This window comes from Bos indicus x Bos taurus, chromosome 29, assembly GCF_003369695.1.
Source record: "Bos indicus x Bos taurus breed Angus x Brahman F1 hybrid chromosome 29, Bos_hybrid_MaternalHap_v2.0, whole genome shotgun sequence".
Taxonomy (NCBI): domain Eukaryota; kingdom Metazoa; phylum Chordata; class Mammalia; order Artiodactyla; family Bovidae; genus Bos; species Bos indicus x Bos taurus.
This window is the reverse complement of record NC_040104.1, coordinates 21812992-21833460: the sequence shown is the minus strand read 5'-3', so window position 1 is coordinate 21833460 and position 20469 is coordinate 21812992. Positions and strand designations below refer to the sequence as shown.

The 20469-nt window shown below is 44.7% G+C and overlaps 1 protein-coding gene across 1 annotated transcript; it reads left to right on the top strand.

The window, feature by feature from the left end:
- The first annotated feature begins 124 nt into the window (after positions 1 to 124).
- DDX25 (DEAD-box helicase 25) lies at positions 125 to 20228 on the top strand. The gene is made up of 12 exons (XM_027531614.1): positions 125 to 296; positions 925 to 991; positions 1240 to 1284; positions 2004 to 2139; positions 3547 to 3639; positions 3725 to 3827; positions 4862 to 4976; positions 6393 to 6570; positions 13835 to 14072; positions 15521 to 15683; positions 18683 to 18871; positions 19949 to 20228. Exons 1-12 carry the CDS (start codon positions 234 to 236, stop codon positions 20008 to 20010), a joined length of 1452 nt encoding a protein of 483 aa, XP_027387415.1. The 5' UTR covers positions 125 to 233; the 3' UTR covers positions 20011 to 20228.
- The last annotated feature ends 241 nt before the right edge of the window (positions 20229 to 20469 follow it).

Below are 20469 nucleotides of genomic sequence, written 5' to 3'. Positions count from 1 at the left end.
CGGGTGGAGGACAGCTACCGCCCGCCCGCTCCTCCCCGGACCACGCCCTCCGCCCCTGACTCCTCCCACTTCCCCGCAGCTAGGGCGCCTGCGCGCTGCGGGTGGTGGCTCTCCCCCCCCACCCCCACCCCCGCCCGGCTGGAGGAAAGCCCATTGGCCGCTGCGTGGAGCCGCGTGCTGCCTCGCGCCTGTGACTGTCGCACGTGCTGGGGCCGGAAGCAGCCGTCGCAGCGATGGCGTCGTTACTTTGGGGAGGCGACGCGGGGGCCGCGGAGAGCGAGCGGCTGAACGGCCACGTAACCGCCACCGAGCCGGGGAGGGCCAGCGGGTGGGAGCTAGAACAGCACTCCCTGAGGGAAATGTGCTGGGAAGGGGAAGGGGCAGCCCCGGTAGCGTTTGGAGTGGGGTGTCAGGTGGTCAGAGAGGAGATGTGACAAGGATTTGGAAGAGGGCCACCGGAAGGGAGACTCCGAGAAAAACAAGACCTTGGGTTGGAAAGGGCAAAATGAAGACACTTGCGCCGGGAGGGAACGCAGCTGGTGGCCCCAAGTAGACCCCGACTTTTCTATTCTCCCAATTTGACCACTAAGCCTCGGCTAGCGTTCATCTTCATCTTAGCTACCAACACGCTTTCCTGTCTACTCTCCTTTGCTTGTCCTGTGACCCCCAAGGACCGTCCCATTTAGACCAGAGACTTATAAAGAGGAATTTCACATGCAGGGGCAGCGGAAAGTCTCCTTCCAATTTTAGGGTAATTCATACAGGAGATCAGTTCCTCAAAGGAATCCATTTATACATAACATTGCAAAAGAAACAGTATTGGGAGGGGGATCTTCCCTTTCTTCCTTCGTCTGTTAGGGGGCAGCACTGGGCTGCTTGATGGTTTGCTTCCTAATATTGATTGAATTTTGTATCTTTCAATAGTTTTCAAACCTCATCCACCCCCAGAACCACCTTCTGGGTATCAAGAGTGCTACCATCCCAAACATAGGTGAGTGCTGTTAAAGGAGATTGGGCTCAGTTCCTTGAAAAAGTGTTGTTTTCCTCATATCCCAGCTTTAGCTCCCTTAACACTCAGGGCCCTCCACTCCTTCCCAGTCTTTTTACCCTCTTCTCTACTGCTTGACTCTTTTGTGCACACTGTAGAGTCAGCAAGAGAAACTGGGATAATACGCTAGATGTTTCTGCTTGGCATTTATCTTTACAGTTTTTTTTTTTTTCCCCCTCACATCCTTTTAGATGGTTCTGTTAATAGGATCGAAGAAGATGATGAAGATGATGTAGGTAGGAAATAAATCCATTTGTGGGTATTTACTAGCATTCTGTTTCATGTAGGGCTTCCCTGGTGGCTCAGAGGTTAAAGCGTCTGCCTGCAATGTGGGAGACCTGGGTTCAGTCCCTGGGTCGGGAAGATCCCCTGGAGAAGGAAATGGCAACCCACTCCAGTATTCTTGCCTGGAGAATCCCATGGATGGAGGAGCCTGGTGGGCTACAGTCCACGGGGTCGCAAAGAGTTGGACATGACTCAGTGACTTCTCTTCACTTCTGTTTCATGTAATCATGACTTCACAATGTGAATGAATAATATCTTAAGTGGAAAAGAACCATCTTTGCTTCTCTTTTCTTTATGAATAGTGAATGTCAGAAAAAACACTAACTTGGGAGTGGGGATTACCTCTTCAGAGGAAAATTGAAATAGAATATGTAGGAATGGGTTAAGAATTTTCAGCTGGCAAGGACAAAGTAGGACTGGTGGCAATGGATGTAGGCTTGCTTGAGGATAGAGTCTGGTGTAGGGCAGAGTCTAAGAAACAAAAAAAGAATTCTCAGTGCTGTGTCATTCTTTCTAGAACCTTCTAGAACTTTCTTTTAGAAGAAAAATGACAGCAGGAGCAGTTGCTTGATATACAGTCACTGAATGAAAGGAAGCAACTTGTTAGATGTCATTTGGGAGGCTTGACTTTTCCCCTGCAATATCCCCTTTTTTATCCTTGCTTTTCTAGTGGATTTGGCAGCTAATTCACTCTTAAACAAGTTAATCCGGCAGTCCTTAGTAGAATCCAGTCACCGGGTCGAAGTCTTACAAAAGGATCCCAGCTCTCCACTCTACTCAGTGAAAACATTTGAAGAGCTGCGGCTGTGAGTATTTGTGCCTTAAGTGTGGGAAAATGCCAGAAAGTGTAGCACAGAACAAACTAATCTGCTAATAATAAACCCATCAGATTCTCCTTCATGTTCTAATAATCAGCATTCAACTGAGATGTGGACGTTTTGCCAGGAAATAAAATACAACTCAAAGAGGAACACTAGGCTATCTGAGTTGTACAATGACTTGAGCACCTTTCTTATGGTAAAATTTTTAACCTTGCTGTGCTATGGGGGATAGCTAAGCCAGACACAGCCACATTGCTACTCTCTATACCAGAATACAGGGCTTCCCTGGTGGCTCAGTGGTGAAGAATCCACCTGTCAATGCGGGAGACACAGGTTTAATCCCTGGGCTGGGAAGATCCCCTGGAGAAGGAAATGGCAACCCACTCCAGTTTTCTTGCGTGGAAAATCCAATGGACAGAGGAGCCTGATGGGCTGCAGTCCAGTTCATGGGGCCGCAAAAGAGTTAAACATGGCTTAGCGACTAAACAGCAATAACAATACCAAAATACAGATAATGGGAAATTTAGTGGCCCAAATACTCCTTGAGATAAGTTACAAACTTTTACCTCTTTCCTTTTTGTCTCAAATGGTATGTAAATAATTTTCTCAAATTGGTTTGTATTTCCTAGGGATTTATCAGTTGGCATTAAGGAAATGTATTTTAACAGGGAGAGTTACTGATGTGGAGAAATCCAAAATCCTGATGTCCTCTTTCTAAATGCGGAGACGCTTACCTATGATCAACAGTTGGCTGCCAGTAATCTAGCAGTTCCTCTACCAATTAAACACATCCAGACTGTGCATGTCACTGTAGTGGAAGTATTCCAGCCTGCTTTACTTTATTCTCTTCTGAACACCTGTCTTGAGACCCCCGCCCCTGACCAGGAAAGAGGCATTTAAAATACCAGCTTAGAAGAATGAGCTAATATTGCATCTTCTTCTAGATAGAACTGATAATAGAATCACCTGAATGAAATTTTGTCTTCTCTGAAAATTGCAGTTAAAACATAGAAGTTTGTCATTGATTTAAAAGAAATAAATGATAAATATCACTTAGTTTTCTGCTTGTGTGGAAAGCAAACCTCTCCTGGAAAATTGTATTTCTCTCAGATGAGTTTTCCCATTTTTTTTTTCTCTTAGTTCAAGAGAGAGTTCCCCTTTAGGCCCTTACTACTATGCTTGGTCTAAGCTAATAACATAACTTATTGCTTTACTGCTCTAAATGTACTGGCATGATTGTATATGTTTGAGAGTTGAGATTTAGATATATTATTAATACTTTTCATACGCAGTTGCAAAGTGGCCTAATTTAGAAATGCACTTTTCATGTTTGTATTTCTGAGGCTACTGATGCATCATAGCCTTCAAGTATTTGATTTCTTTTTTTGACAGCAAGGAAGAGTTACTAAAAGGGATCTATGCAATGGGATTTAATAGACCATCCAAAATTCAAGAGATGGCTCTTCCAATGATGCTGGCACATCCGTGAGTTTCCAGGGAAATCGTGTTGCAACTTGGTTATTTTTGGTCTCATATTCAGTTGATGCCCAGCGTCTCCTCTTTCCTACAGACCCCAGAACCTCATAGCCCAGAGCCAGTCTGGAACAGGAAAGACAGCTGCTTTTGTATTGGCAATGCTCAGCAGAGTTAATGCCTTGAAATTGTTTCCACAGGTAAGGAAAGGCTGAGAGAGAGAGAGGAATGCTTGCAGCGCCAGTGGTATTTTAGTGATGGGCAGCAGTGCTGCCATGATGTGATGATATTTAGAATAGACATTCTTTCTTAAAATCATAGGATTATAGGCAGCAGTGTAGGGTAGTGACTGAGAGCACAGTCTTCATAGTTCGAGAGCACAGTCTTCATAGTTCGACTGGTTCCAATACCAGCCTCTCTACCTACCAGCTGAAAACCTTAGGAGAGTTAGTAAATCTTTTGGAGTACATTTTCTTGTTAATAAAAATAACATCTATAAAGGTGTGGATCACAGCTGTCCAGTTTGCCCTTGAACCCTGACACCAAGCACGGTGCTTGCCCTGTAGAAACCGCTCCTTAAACATTGAATGAATGGGTATCTGCCTCATAGGATTGTCATGCAGATTGAGTGAAATAATGCACATTTTTAGCACTATGCTCAACATAAAGTGAGTATTCAGTAGTAATGGCTATAAGGCTGTAGCTCACCCAGTCCCTCTTAACACAGAAGGAAACAGCCTTGGAGAGGGAGAGGTTGCCTTTGAGGTCACAGTTGTCAGAGAGTGGCTGAGCAGGGGCTGGAACTAGAGCCACAGGAGACACACGTTCAATCCCTGGGTCGAGAAGATCCCCTGGAGAAAGAAATGGCAGTCCATTCCAGGATTTTTGCCTGGGAAGTCCCATGGACAGAGGAGCCTGGTGGGCTCCAGTCCATGAGGCCAAAAAGAATCATTACCTGACTGAGCACACCCGACATGACTGAGCAGACACGAGTGTAGTTGCTTTACAGTTACTGTACAGCAAAGTGAATCAGCCACACGGATACATATATCCCCTCTCTTTTGGATTCCTTCCCATTTAGGTCACCACAGAGCACTGAGTTCCTGAGCTATGTAGTGGCTTCTCATTAGTTATCTATTTTATACATAATGTCACTATACCTCCACAAATTTTAATTGTATTTCAGAATTGCATAATGGTGAAGCTTTCTCCTTCCCCCTTGTCTCTCTGTCAGTGCCTCTGCTTGGCTCCTACTTATGAACTGGCTCTGCAAACTGGCCGTGTGGTCGAACGGATGGGGAAATTCTGTGTGGATGTTCAAGTGATGTATGCCATTCGAGGAAATCGAAGTATGTACCAGTGAGCCAGTCCTGGCTGATATATATATATGTGTGTGTGTGTGTGTGTGTGTGTATTTAACTATCTTATTTATTTATTTTTAGCTGACTTTTAGGAGAAGGCAATGGCACCCCACTCCAGTACTCTTTAACTGGAAAATCCCATGGACAGAGGAGCCTGGAAGGCTGCAGTCCATGGAGTCGCTAAGAGTCAGACATGACTGAGTGACTTCCCTTTCACTTTTCACTTTCATACATTGGAGAAGGAAATGGCAACAGTGTTTTTGCCTGGAGAATCCCAGGGACGGCGGCACCTGGTGGGCTGCCGTCTATGGGGTCACACAGAGTCGGACACAACTGAAGTGACTTAGCAGCAGCAGCAGCCAACTTTTAAATTTCATCTTTTCTTTTGGCTGAGCCCTGTGACATGTGGGATCTTAGTTCTCTGGCAAGGGGTCACACCTGCACTGCCTGCGTTGAAGTCTTAATGACTGGACTGCCTGGGAAGTTTCCCTGGCTCATATTTTAGATCCTGACTCCACCAACAATCATGGTGTATTAATACCTTCTCTGCTTTCTCGCCTCTAAAGTGAGGACATCATGGCACCTGTATCATAGAGTTGTTAACCTGAATTTAATGAAATGATAGAGATGGAGCACTGCGTGCACCTCTAGCATGTGATAAAGATCCAGTGCATGTTAGCTTATCACTCCCACAGCTGGAACAACAGCTCAGTGCTTTTGCCTGTTCTCTTCTGTGAGGCTCAGTTGTTTTGTACAGAACAGCTTTTATTGTTTTACTTCTTCATGAAAGTGCTACATGCATATAGCTTTAAAAAAGTCTTTAAAACCCAGAAAATTCAAAGGTAAAAGTATAAGTTGTTCCTTCTCATCTTTCAAAAACCTATTTCCAAAGACAACTATGGTTTTGTTATCAAATCTGTGGGGTTTTTTGTTTTTGAGTGTTGACCAAAAATGGGAACATTTTTTTTTTTGTACTGTTCAAAAACTTACGCATCTTAAACATCTTTTCGTGTCAGTGTGTATAGCCCCATGTCCTCCTTTTGACCAGCTGTATAATATTCCATCATTTTTTTTTCATGGGACCTCTTGATGGACATTGTGGTGGTTTTCCGTTTGGGGAGGGCCTGTAGGCCTTTTCCTGCTGTGCCACTTTCCTGTAGGACAGTGGAGATGTTGCAGGCCGGCTTTTTAAATGACTGTGAGGCAGAATCAGTTACTCAGGACTGTTACCGTTTCTGTAAACCAAGAAACTCAGAGACTTCTCCTAAAACTCTGTCAAAAACCACAATGACCCTCAGGGTTTGCCTTTGGGAAACCAATAGGAAATGTGTTGCGTGACTCAGAATTCCAGACGGTTAGAGTGGTTTCCAGCTAAAGAAGACCTTCCAACCCTTTTCTCCATAGTTCCCAGAGGCACGGATGTCACCAAACAGATTGTAATTGGCACTCCTGGGACCGTCCTGGATTGGTGTTTCAAGCGAAAATTAATTGATTTGACTAAGATTCGTGTGTTTGTCCTGGATGAAGCTGATGTGATGATCGACACGCAGGGATTTGCAGACCAAAGCATTCGTATTCAAAGGTAACTTTCACATCCATCCTTTTCTTCCTAGATCTTCTGTCCAGATAAGGGATTTCATTTGTCCACTGCTCTTCATTGTCTTTACTGCTTATTCCCCACTTCCTTCTCCTTTAAAGCAGATTGGGTTTTCATGATTTTTAGCAGCTCAGTGAGCCTTCGACCTGTAATTTCGCACTTCATCGTATAACTTTGCTTTATTCTTGTGCTACAGGCTCACAGATGAAATCCATATAGTGGGTCTGCACCAAATTTTGCCAATAATCTTATATTTGAACAAAATTCTAAAGAGAATTTATTAAAACCCCATGGCGCTATTGTAAAGACGCAGTAACCTGGGGTCAGCAACCTAGTGGTCTAGTCCTGACCTTGCCCGTAAGTTGTTAAGTAAATCTTGTCATTTTGCTAAGCCTCTCTCCCAGGATCACCATGGGGCTTAAAATTTCAGATTATGAGGCCTAAGCTGAACCTTATGGAATCAGAATTTCTGGGAGTGGGCCTCTATGTATCACTTACTTTTAAAGCATTTATGGTGGTAGTCATTTAGTCGCTAAGTCATGTCCGACTCTTGCAACCCCGTGGATGGTAGCCCGCCAGGCTCCTCTGTCCATGAGATTTTCCAGGCAAGAATACTGGAGTGGGTTGCCATTTCCTTCTCCAGGGGATCTTCCCAACCCAGGAATTGAACCCGGGTCTCCTGCATTGCAGGCAGATTCTTTCCCAACTGAGCTACAAGGGACTGTGTTAAATTCAAATAGGATATTGAAAGACTTATAATGAAAACCAGTAATCCCCTGCCCCCAAACCCTAGAGAACACTGTCCGTTTTGGCATTAACTGTCATATCTTTAAATAACAAGCTCATTGCTGCTTCTCATTGTATATTGTCTCTTCCGAGGTGGCTCAGTGGTAAGAATCTGCCAGTGTAAGAGATGCAGGTCGAACCCTGGGTTGGGAAGATCCCCTGGAGAAGGAAATGGCAACCCGTTCCAGTATTCTCGCCTGGGAAATGCTATGGACAGAGGAGCCTGGCGGGCTACAGTCCATGGAGTTGCAAAGAGTTGGACATGCCTGAGCAGCTAAACAGCAGCTGGCTTCCCATTAGAGAAAGTGGGAATTTAGTCCTTCTGTACCACCCCCTTGGAGAAGGCAGTGGCACCCCACTCCAGTGCTCTTGCCTGGAAAATCCCATGGACAGAGGAGCCTGGTAGGCTGCAGTCCATGGGGTCGATAAGAGTCAGACACGACTGAGCGACTTCACTTTCACTTTTCACTTTCATGCATTGGAGAAGGAAATGGCACCCCACTCCAGTACTCTTGCCTGGAAAATCCCATGGACAGAGGAGCCTGGTGGGCTGCAGTCCATGGGGTCGCTGAGGGTCGGACACGACTGACCGACTTCGCTTTCACTTTTCAGTTTCATGCATTGGAGAAGGAAATGGCACCCCCCTCCAGTACTCTTGCCTGGAAAATCCCACGGACAGAGGAGCCTGGTAGGCTGCTGTCCATGGGGTCGCTAAGAGTCAGACACGACTGAGCGACTTCACTTTCACTTTTCACTTTCATGCATTGGATAAGGAAATGGCAACCCACTCCAGTGTTCTTGTCTGGAGAATCCCAGGGACTGGGGAGCCTGGTAGGCTGCCGTCTATGGGGTTGCACAGAGTCAGACACGACTGAAGCGACTTAGCAGCAGCAGCAGCATACCACCCCCACTCTCACTATCCTGTCCCCTCTATGGCTTCAGTGGTTGTATCATAAGAGTTTGGTTACATTAATGGTCAGTATTAATATTATTACCACAACACAAGTATTATTCACTGTGGAGCATTGAACTATTATAATTATGTGGGTTGTTGTTGTTTATCTTGGCTGCACTGGGCCTTTATTGAATTTCATGGACTTTCTCTAGTTGCACTACGTCAGCCCCAGGGCTTGCAGGCTCAGTGCTTGTGGCTTGTGGGCATGTGGGATCTTAGTTCCCTGACCAGGGGTCGATCCCTTGTCCCTCACATTGCAAGGCAGATTCTTAACCAGTGGACCACAAGGGAGTCTCTAGTTACGTTTTTTTGTGTGTAACTTTTCCCCCTAAATTTGCCTGTTTTCCCTTTTTGGCTACTATCGTCATGTAGAGGTGTCATATGTCATTGATATCTCTAGACAGTCAAATGTGTCTTAAAGCGCCAGTGGTTTTTTTCCCAGGAGATCCTCCACACACACTGTCTCTGGTTTTAGCTGGGCTGGTTGCACTCCTGCAGCCACAGTCGTGTCAGTTTCCCCTGTCCTTGTTCCCAGTTTTGAATCTCCTGTCCTGTGGGTCCTTTTTCTTGGTTTACTGAATATGCTGGAACATACAGTCCAGTGACTTCCTGCAAAAGGAGGTGTAGGAAGTCCATTTTCTAGCCCCTGCATGTCTGAAAATGTTTTTACTGTGCCTGTAAATTCGATCTCTGAGTTGATTTTGCCTGGATGTGGAATCTTGTCCTAGAAAGCTTTCTCCCTATAAATTCAGAAACAGTGTTGAAAACAGAAAAATGGTGGTTATTTTTTTGGTTTGGTTGGTTGTTTTTTTTTTTTTACTATAGTTAATATTCTGTTTCTGGTGTTGCTACTGGAAAGTTTAATGTCATCCCTATCCCCAGACTTTTGTCTGTGATGTTCTTTTTTCTCTAGAAGATTTTGGAATCTTTTTATCCACAGTATAATGAGACTTCTCGGCTTGGTTCAGATTTTTTTTTCTTCATTGTACTACACACGTGGCACATGCTTTTCATTTCCAGAATTTGTGTCCACCAGATCTGGGGAAATTTCTTACGTTACTTCTTTCCCTATGGTGACCAACTTTTTAGGAAGCCAACCCAGTCACAGCAGGGAAATGCACACACGCATATATGTCATGTATGTATAATAATATATATAATACAGAAGAACTAATCATGCACGTGTTATTACTTTAACATAAAAATATGTAAAATATGTGTTTATTTGAAATTATATATTATGTGCTTTTCTGTTTAAACAAAACAAACTGTCGAACTAAACTGTGGCAATAAGTAGTAATTCATAGGAGAATTAGGTAAATATGCATGAGAAAAATACAATAATGTTTTATCTCTGATACAGCAATTTAATCTTTTAAAACATTGGATGCTTAAATTTTGGAGGCTGTGCTGGTTTTTTTTTTTTTTGACTGCACCACACAGCTTGTGGGAGTTTAGTTCCCTGACTGGGGATCGATCCTGACCCTTGGCGGTGAGAGCACAGAGTCCTACCCGCTGGACCGCCAGGGGAGTCCCTACTGTATATTCTTATAATACAGAATTACGGAGCTTTTTACGAAGAGACTATAAATCCATTAGAACTAATTACACATACTGCCTGTATTTAATGACAGAGATAGTCGTGACACTTTGCTTTGGGTCTCACAGTGCTATAGGATGTTTCTCTGCTCTAGTGTCCTTGGGACTCCTTGCAGCCTTCTCTCCTTGTATGTCGCAGTAAAACAGAATATAGTCAGATGTAAAATTCATTTTGATTTGGAGCTCTGCCATCAGTAAGCCCACACTGATTCTTTTTTAAAAAAAATTTTTGTAGTGTAGTACACACACACAGTTAACTTACAACATTGTGTTACTTTCTGCTGTACAACATAGTGACTTGGTTATACATATGGCCACTCTTTTCGATTCTTTTTCCATATATGTCATTACAGAGTTTTGAGTAGGGTTCCCTGTGCTATACAGTAGGTCCTTATTAGTTACCTGTTCTATACACACACACACACACACACACGTGTGTATGTGTGTATATATATATATATGTATGAGAAGCCCACAGTGATGCTTGGTATCAGTCCAGTGAGATAGCCTCTGAACACAAGTGTCCAAGCGTTGAATACTTAGGAGCTAGCAACAGTGGTTTTTAGACCTGTAAGAATTTCCAGCTCCCTCGGAATGTCCTCCCACTGCATCTGCACACTTGTTTTAGTAGACCAAGTGTTTGTCATTCAGATCCTTTGCATCCATAAATCCATCGTCTGGGTCATCCATACCTAAAATGTCCATCATTTTCAAACACCCCAAAGTCTATTAGATCTCATCATAAGTGAAACCTCTCCTCCTCAGGGAAAAAGATTATAAACCACAGAGATGACTTAAACTCGAGAAATTAAAAGATGGATTCCTTACAAATTTAGTAAAGAAATGAGAAAGTCCTCAACTTGGCTGGACTTCGGAAGTAGTTTTATTTCTAAAAAAGGAAAAACAAGTCATTTTTTCCTGCAAGTTTTTTTTTTTTTTCCTTTTGAAGTATTTATTTTGTTTTGCAGTATGGCCAGTGAACAATATTGTGATAGTTTCAGGTGAACAGCCAAGGGACTCTGTTCAGTTCAGTTGCTCAGTCATGTCCAACTCTTTGTGACCCCATGGACTGCAGCACGCCAAGCTTCGTGTCTATCACCAACTCCCAGAGCTTACTCAGACTCATGTCCATAGAATTGGGGATGCCATCCAACCATCTCATCCTCTGTCGTCCCCTTCTCCTGCCTTCAGTCTTTCCCAGCATCAGAGTCTTCCAGTGAGTGAGTTCTTCGCATCAGGTGGCCAAAGTATGAACTGGTTGGATCTCCTTGCAGTCCAAGGGACTCTCAAAAGTCTTCTCCAACACCACAGTTCAAAAGCATCAATTCTTCAGCACTCAGCTTTCTTTATGGTCCAACTCTCACATCCATACATGACTCCTGGAAAAACCATAGCTTTGACTAGACAGACCTTGGTTGGCAAAGTAATGTCTCTGCTTTATAATATATATGTATTCATTCTTCTCCAAACCTCTCTTCCATCCAGGCTGCCACATAACATTGAGCAGAGTTCCATGTGCTGTACAGTAGGTCCCTGTTAGTTTCCCATTTTAAATGTTTGCTGTGAGTTTTTGTTGCAGCCTTTACAGAACACCAGACAACTCGGGTGCAGTCAGTATACGGCATCTTCATTGGTCATCAGACCGTTTTGGAGATATAGTGTGTTAATTCTGTTTTACTGTAATCTCTTTCTCATCCTTAATTTATTTCTAAATTAGAGATGGACATTGTTTTTCTCTCAGGCTTTGAAAATAGACTAATATTTTAAATCCTTTCGCTGGCCAGCTACAATGCCTGGCATCTTGTAAACACATGTCTGCTTCCATTTCTCCACAGAAAGAAATCTTGTAAGGCTTCTGCAAGTTTGACCTTACAAAGAGCCCCAAAACTTTGGTAGTGAACAGTTCAGTATCACAGGGAAGCAGATCGTATGCCTTTTTAGTAGTGTTGTGTACAAAGATGCAGACATTCAGCTGGTAAGAGCTGTTTGTGTTCTTTGGTAAGGAGTTCATAGGTTGAATGGAATCTGCCAGAGTTTATATTTGCTCTGTCTGCTGCTCCTGCTGGGGTTGAACAGAGGCTGGTTTGTGTTTGGAAACAACGTCTAGCAGCCTTTTGTTTTATATTTTCTGTGTTGTATAAAAACTTCATAGAAGTCAAGATGTTTTTAAGACTTCAGTTTTTAGTTTTTCCTTCCTTTTGTTTAAAATACATTAAGCCACAGCACTGTCCAATAAAAATACAATGCAGGCCACATGTGTAATTTAAAATTTTCTAATAGCCACATTAAAAAAAGAAACAGGTGAAATTAATGTTATGAAAAAAATCATTTTATTTAATTTGATATCAAAATAAGTGTCTTAACAAGTAACCAATATTTTATCAGTATAAAAATTATTAATAGTCTGCATTTTTTTGCATACTAAGTCTTTAAAATCCAGTGTTCTACAGAACAACCCATGTTTCTTTCCCTTGGATAATTTGTATAAATTTACTTTTTGGAAGGAAATGGCCCCAGCCTTGGGGTACCAGTCCTGGGGCCGTCTTTTCAGATGAAAGATTGTAGTAGAACAGATGGCCAATGCAGATTGTCCTCCAATCTCTTCAGAGGCCCCCAACCCCTGCCAGTCCTTCCTCTGAATTCTCTGGTGTCGCAGGTCTTAGACCTCCCAGGGTTCTGAGACATCCACTGCCTTTCCAGCAGCATTTCCCTCTGTAGCACACGTATCTTAGCGTCATGCACCTTCTCCATTATCATGCTTTTCCATCTTGCAAAACTATATTGAAATGTCTCTTCCACCCATTTCTCTTCTTGGATTCTTCACGTTTTGTGAGTTCATAGCTTCATCCTTTTATAATCACATGAGTGTGATGTGGGACTCTGAGAAGGTAACACATGTAGTCAGTCTCCCACAGTCAACCCGAAATCCGTCCAGTTGTGTGAAAAGCTCCTGGGGATTCAGGTCCCCGGCTTGGTATAATGTTTGGAATCGCTGAATTGTATGAACTCTCCTGTTCCCTTTTAGCACTAAGGACTTTTCCTCTTAAGTGCTCTGTTGTCTTCTCAAAGGCAGTGATTTCTCTCTGGTCTCTTCTGTTTTTTTGAAAACTAACTTTTTAATTGATGTTTAACATATGTACAGAGAAATCCTAAGTGTACACTGGGTGAATTATCGCAGAGAGGCTATGCTCATGGAACAGTGGATCCGTCAAGACTGAGATCTTTCTCAGAGTGCTCCAGAAAGTGCCCTGCAGGCCGTCTCCTGTCACCAGCCCTCTCTCCTCCTCAGACTTAGCTCTGTCCTAACTGCTGACTCTGTGGGTTCATCTTACCTATTTTTGAACTGGGGTATCAATTGTCCTGTGTTCAGTGTGGGTTTAGCTTGCATTTTCCATGCAGCAGCATCTTCCCCTTCTGCACCCTTTTATTTATATCCGGGTCTTCCCATTCCACATAGACTTCACGTGACTGTCCTTTCCTACTCAGTAGATAGAACACCTGCCTTTGAGTGATGAGCCTCTGTGCCCCTCATCTGCATGGAGCTCATGTGAGATGATTCCCATAAACAGCCCCTGGACTGACACCCTAGGCTCCATAAGCCGTCTCTCCTAAGGAGGTGACTGGCTTGGAAACCCCCAAGCCCTCCAGATCTCTTAGCTGACCTTCACTCTGGAGCCCCGTGTTCAGTTTATGCATTCCCCAAACCCTGGGAGGGAGGGAGGGGCTGACACGTGGCCCTCTGCAGCAGGTGTAGTTCTCTTGTCCACAGCGCCCTTCACGGTGACCCTGGGGCGGGAGCAGGGGCGTGGGGGGCAGCTGATGGCCGTGGGCAGCCAGTGCTGGGAGCTGCGCCCTGGAGTGGGACAGGCCTGGCAGTTGGGTGATGCCCTTTTCCCTTCTCTCTCCCAGAGCTTTACCCTCCGAGTGCCAGATGCTCTTGTTTTCGGCGACCTTTGAAGACTCTGTGTGGCAGTTTGCCGAGCGAATCATTCCTGACCCCAATGTTATCAAGTTACGAAAAGAGGAGCTGACCCTGAACAACATCCGACAGTACTACGTGTTGTGCGGGAACAGGAAAGACAAGTACCAGGCTCTCTGCAACATTTACGGCGGCATCACCATAGGCCAGGCCATCATCTTCTGCCAGGTAGCTCCACCTGCCAGGGACTCGCCTTCCTTGTGCCCAGACTTCCGTGCAGATGGGGGCAGGGGACAGTCAGATGAGTGAGAGCCAGGGAGCCGGGCACTGTGTTCCACACTGTTTATTCGTGATGTCGTTCAATTTTCAGAGCAACTTTGAATAGAGATTACTTGTATTTTATGGGTGACACTGAAGTGATGAAATAGGACTTCAATATGACGTGAAACAGGGCATCCTCCTTTTATGTTGATTTAATTTTTTTTTCTTTTTTGGTTATGCCATGCAACTTGGTCAGTTCCCTGACCAGGGATTGAACCTGGGCCATGGCAGTGAAAGCCCAGAATCCTAACCACTGGAATTAGGATTAGGGCCCCAGGGAACTCCCCAGGCATGCTTCTTTTAGAGGGACTGCTTCTAACATGTCCCCGTTCAAGTTGATGTTACTGTGACTGTTTTCACAGATACCCTTTATCAGGTTAAAAATGTTCTCTTCATTTCCAAACTTACTATGAGCAAGGCAGCCACTCAGTTACTCGCTGTTGATAGCCCTTTATTTTTCTTTTCATATTTACTTTTCTCTCTGACATTGTTCGTGTTCCTGTTCTGGATTGTATTTTTTCACCACCACGTGAACACTGTCAGCTCCATGAGAGCAAAGTCTGTTCCACATACCTCCTTGCCCCCATCCTGGAAGAGCCCTGCCCAGCAGTGGATGGCCTTGGAAACACACCTGTAGAGTACGGGAAAGTGTAGCCCTGCCACAGAGTAGCCATGTAACCCTGGGCAGAGCACTTAATGGTTTTATGCTTTAGGTTAATTTTTTAGTTTTTTCAAATGAGCTTAGACACCTGCTTCATCAGATCATTACGGAAGTAGATGAGCGTGATGTAAGTAAAGGTTTTTGCAAGGTGCCTGGCACACACAACAACTTAATCATCGTTGTTGTTGTTGTTCAGTCACTAAGTCGCATCTCAGTCTTTGGAGACCCATGGACTGTAGCCTGCCAGGCTCCTTTATCCATGAAATTTCTCAGGCAAGAATAGTGGAATGGATTGCCATTTCTTTCTCCAGGGGTCTTTCTGACCAAGGGATCAAACCCACAGCTCCTGCTCTCTTGCATTGACAGGTGGATCCTTTACCATTAAGCCCATCATCATTGTTAGGTTACCTCATTTTGTCATCTGACCACCACAAGAGGTGGACGGAGCATTTTATTCTGTTTCAGGGCTGAGAAGCAGAGCTGTGACAGGTTGAGAGGGTGTGCCCCTTAGAGGCCTGGGGGCAGGAGAACTCCCTGCCACATTCACAGGTCTCTCTAGGCCTGAAAGGAAGGGGGAGCAAAACCCCTCTACAACCCCTGTACCCCCAGCTCCCATGCCCTGCAGACATGAGCGCTGCACACACAGTGAGGCTGCTTCAACTTGGGTGTGGTGCTGGGCTTTGATTTCCTGCAGACTCGTCGAAATGCTAAATGGTTGACTGTGGAGATGATGCAAGATGGCCACCAGGTGTCTCTGCTGAGTGGAGAGCTGACTGTGGATCAGCGAGCTTCCATCATCCAGAGGTTTCGGGACGGAAAGGAGAAAGTCCTTATAACCACCAATGTCTGCGCTCGAGGTATGTATGTGTGTATTTAAAGTCAGGTTTATTGAGTTTATCATTTACATGTGATAAAATTCACTCTTTTTAAGGATGTGGTTCAGTGAGTTTTGACAAACATATGTAGTCATGTACCCATCACTGTAATCAAAATGCAGAACAATTCCATCTCCCTTCAAAATTTCTCTGTGCTTATTTGCAATCAGTCTCTGAAACTAATGGCCCCTGACCACTACTGAGCCAGATCTCTGCTTCTGTATTTTTGTCTCTTCCAGAATGCCATGTAAGTTAAATCATGCAGTTGGTAACCTCAGTGTCTGATTTATTCCACTTGACATCATACTTTGGAATTCATCAGTGTTGTTACATGTATCAATAGGTCATTCCTTTTTATTGCTGAGTAGTATTCCATTGAATGCGTGTACCAAATTAGTTCATCTATTCACCCATTGATGGACATTTGGATTGCTTACAGCTCAGGGCTATTTTGACTGAAGCTGTAATAAACATTCATGTATAGGGCTCATGCAGACATACATTTTCTTTTCTCTTAGGTAAATACCTAGGAGTAAGATTTTTCAGTCATAGGGTCAATGTATATTTAGCTTTAGAGGCAACTGCAGAACTGTTTTCCAGAGTAGCCATGCCATTTTGCATTTCTACCAGCAGTACCAGAGGGTTCTAGTTGTTCTCCATCCCTGTCAGTAATTGGTATTGACACTTTTTCATCTTAACTTTTCCAGTAGATGTATGTGGTGTCTTGTGTTTTTTACTTGTGTTCCCTAATGACTAACGATGTTGGTCATCTTTGAGGTGTTTTTAATTTTAAAACTATTGACTGCTGGGGAAAAAATCTTTTTTTCAAGCAAAGGGTCTTCCTACTTTGCTCACTTCCCCATTGTATCCTTGCCTATGCCACATACTCAAACCCTGTTTCCTAGTTTATTACTGGTTCACCCGACAGAACTGAGGACCTGCCGTAAGGGCTAAGCCTGGAGGAGGAGCAGCCTGAAAAAGGGCCTTCCCTTCGGGAGCACACCACCTCTGAGCCTCTAGACCGGCGCTGTCCAATAGAAATGCTTGCACTGAGAGAAATCTCCTATTCTCTGTTGTCCAAGCCATAGATAGTAGCTTTTGAGCACTGGGAGTGTGGCTAGTGTAGCTGAGGAACTGGATTTTTAATGTGAATTAATTTAAATAGCCTCGTGAGGCTAATGGTTACCATACTATACCGCGCATCTGCAGAACCCCAGAGGAAAGAGGGCACAGATAGCTCGAGTCGAAGCACAGTACAGGGAGGACAAGGATCACGAGCCAGACAGCATGTTAGTGTTGGGCGTGGAGGCCCCAGGCGAGCCCAGAAGTCTTCCTGGAAACATTAAGTGTGAGAGGTATGGATGGAAGGGGAGAACCCTTGGAAGTCTTGAGTTGTTTGTACTTTATCCTGTACGGTTTGGGCAGCCAGGTTCTAAACACAAGTGCTCTGGACATCGCTGTGGCATCCATGGTGAGGATTAGAGGAGTAGGACATGAGGGACTGGGGAGCCAGTCCAGAAATTATTATGACAGTTGAGGCCATGATAAAATTGATGAGAACAGTGGCTGTGGAATGGGGCGGAGCTGGGCCCTGATGGGGAAGAGAACCTGCAGGGGACTCAGCACAGCGGGAGCAGAGAGAGGGGCTCTTTGGCTTGGTGAGAGCCTCCACCCCCTGCCACACACACACACACACACACACACACACACACACTTTGTACATAGTTAGACTCCTGTAGAGTTCACTTCTACTGACACTCTTACCTAGCATAGTAGACATACATCAGATCAGATCAGATCAGTCGCTCAGTCGTGTCCAACTCTTTGCAACCCCATGAATTGCAGCACGCCAGGCCTCCCTGTCCATCACCAACTCCCAGAGTTCACTCAGACTCACGTCCATTGAGTCAATGATGCCATCCAGCCATCTCATCCTCTGTCGTCCCCTTCTCCTCCTGCCCCCAGTCCCTCCCAGCATAAGAGTCTTTTCCAATGAGTCAACTCTTCGCATGAGGTGGCCAAAGTACTGGAGTTTCAGCTTTAGCATCATTCCTTCCAAAGAAATCCCAGGGCTGATCTCCTTCAGAATGGACTGGTTGGATCTCCTTGCAGTCCAAGGGACTCTCAAGAGTCTTCTCCAACACCACAGTTCAAAAGCATCAGTTCTTCAGCGCTCAGCCTTCTTCACAGTCCAACTCTCACATCCATACATGACCACAGGAAAAACCATAGCCTTGACCAGACAAACCTTTGTTGGCAAAGTAATGTCTCTGCTTTTGAATATGCTATCTAGGTTGGTCATAACTTTCCTTCCAAGGAGTAAGCATCTTTTAATTTCATGGCTGCAGTCACCATCTGCAGTGATTTTGGAGCCCAGAAAAATAAAGTCTGACACTGTTTCCCCTGTTTCCCCTTCTATTTTCCATGAAGTGATGGGACCGGATGCCATGATCTTCGTTTTCTGAATGTTGAGCTTTAAGCACACTTTTTCACTCTCCTCTTTCACTTTCATCAAGAGACTTTTGAGTTCCTCTTCACTTTCTGCCATAAGGGTGGTGTCATCTGCATATCTGAGGTTATTGATATTTCTCCCGGCAATCTTGATTCCAGCTTGTGTTTCTTCCAGTCCAGTGTTTCTCATGATGTACTCTGCATATAAGTTAAATAAGCAGGGTGACAATACACAGCCTTGACGAACTCCTTTTCCTATTTGGAACCAGTCTGTTGTTCCATGTTCAGTTATAACTGTTGCTTCCTGACCTGCATACAAATTTCTCAAGAGGCAGATCAGGTGGTCTGGTATTTCCATCTCTTGAAGAATTTTCCACAGTTCACACATACTTACAAACAAATATGTGTCAAAGCAAGCTTGATTCTAGACTGTGTCTGTCAAGTGAGAATTCCCTCAGCAAATGTGATTCTTGGATAGCTGGGTCCTGAGGTGGAAGCTGCAGGGCCCTGTGGTGTCCTTCCTCTTCCAGGGATTGATGTGAAGCAGGTCACGATCGTCGTGAACTTTGACCTCCCTGTGAACCAAGCAGAGGAGCCAGACTACGAGACCTACCTGCACCGCATCGGGCGCACGGGCCGCTTCGGGAAAAAGGGCCTTGCCTTCAACATGATCGAGGTGGATAAGCTGCCTCTACTGATGAAGATCCAGGACCACTTCAGTGAGTGGCACCCTTCACAGTCAGCGCTGTGGACCTGCCCACGTTGACAGTGGCCGTGTGTCGTGGGCCTCGAGCTTGGGGTTCATGATGTGATAGGATGGGGGTGGGAACCAGACAGTAGGAGGCGTCCACTCTTCAGTGTCAGAGCTCCTAACCTGAGACGGGGGTAGAGAGAGACCCGAAAACCAAGTGGGATTCATGTGAGCTCAGATTTCTATCTTATTGCTCATTCTGGGATCTAAACCAGATTTTACATCATAAAGAACCACCGTGAGTAATGAGATCCTGGAAGATTATATTGTGTCCCCAACTTCCTTTTTTGTCTACATTTTCCTCTTCCCTGTTGTCCCAGCGACCAACTTGGGCAATCCTAAATCCTGAGTCTGGCTGCTTTCCTCCAGCCCTCCTTCCCCTCATCTAAACAAGACAGGCTCTGATAACCTGCTGGGAAGATGGCTGGGGAGCAGGGGAAGAGGAACCCTTGCAGGACTCCAAACGTTATCTTTTACCTTTCGGACAGTGGTACTTATCCTCTGTGGGAAACAAAGAATACTGTCCCTGGGGGAGTGCACATAGGCACAGAGGTGGAATTTAAAATTTAATTTTAACAGGTTTGCTTGCTAACTGTGGACCCTTCAGGGAAGTTGGTTAAGCACTCCTGTGTTAGGATAGCAGAGCAGGGATGGGTGTGGAGAAAGACCCATTAAGATTGCCGTTGCTGTGGTGATCAATGCTCCCTGTTGCCATGCAGCAACGTCCCCCTCCCATGTATGTCCACACCCACTTCACTCCCCATGAACTCAGCCAGGCCCCTTCCCAGGCCCTTACTGCACTTTGGCCTTTTTTTGCCCCAAGGTATATGGACATGCATGTTCTCTTGTCTGGTGCATTTGATGCTGTTGTGGTTGGTGTGAATTGGTTGTTTGGACACCTGCCCATCCTCACCTAATCTAGAGAATATTCCTATCTTGAGGATTTCCATACGAGGTGTCATTGTCTTCAGAAATGTAGTTGGATGGAATGAAATTTCATTTGGGCCCTGGGATAAGACTGTTCCATTCTCTTTTGCTCTTTTAGACAGCAGTATTAAGCAACTCGACCCTGAAGACATGGATGAAATTGAAAAGATTGAATATTGAAGAAATAACTTTATCACTTAGATGTATTTTGGTTTATGTGAGAATGTAGGTTTTAAAGGTAATTTTTTATGTTGAGCCTTTTTCAACATGAAGCTGTTACGTATGGCAAAATAAATGTCATGGTAGCCTTAGTTTTAAGACCTGAGATTTTTTTGAACCAAATTGATGTGAAGCAGTTGATTCTTTTGAATAAAAAAGTGAGATAATTTCTTACTCCAGTCTCTTCACAGATAAACATCTTTGCAGGGCTACTGGGATGTTGTGGGATTTAGTTCATATAAAGCACCTGAGTCGGTCATGCCACCTGTGAACAGCTCAGAGCGCCACGAGATGGCAGTAGAACGTCACTGTTTTGGAATTTGAGTGGTTGACAAGCTCTGCGCCTCCCACCCCAGGGTCTGGACCCGCCCCAGGGTCGCAACCCCACCCCCACCCCCTACATACACATGCCCCCCACGC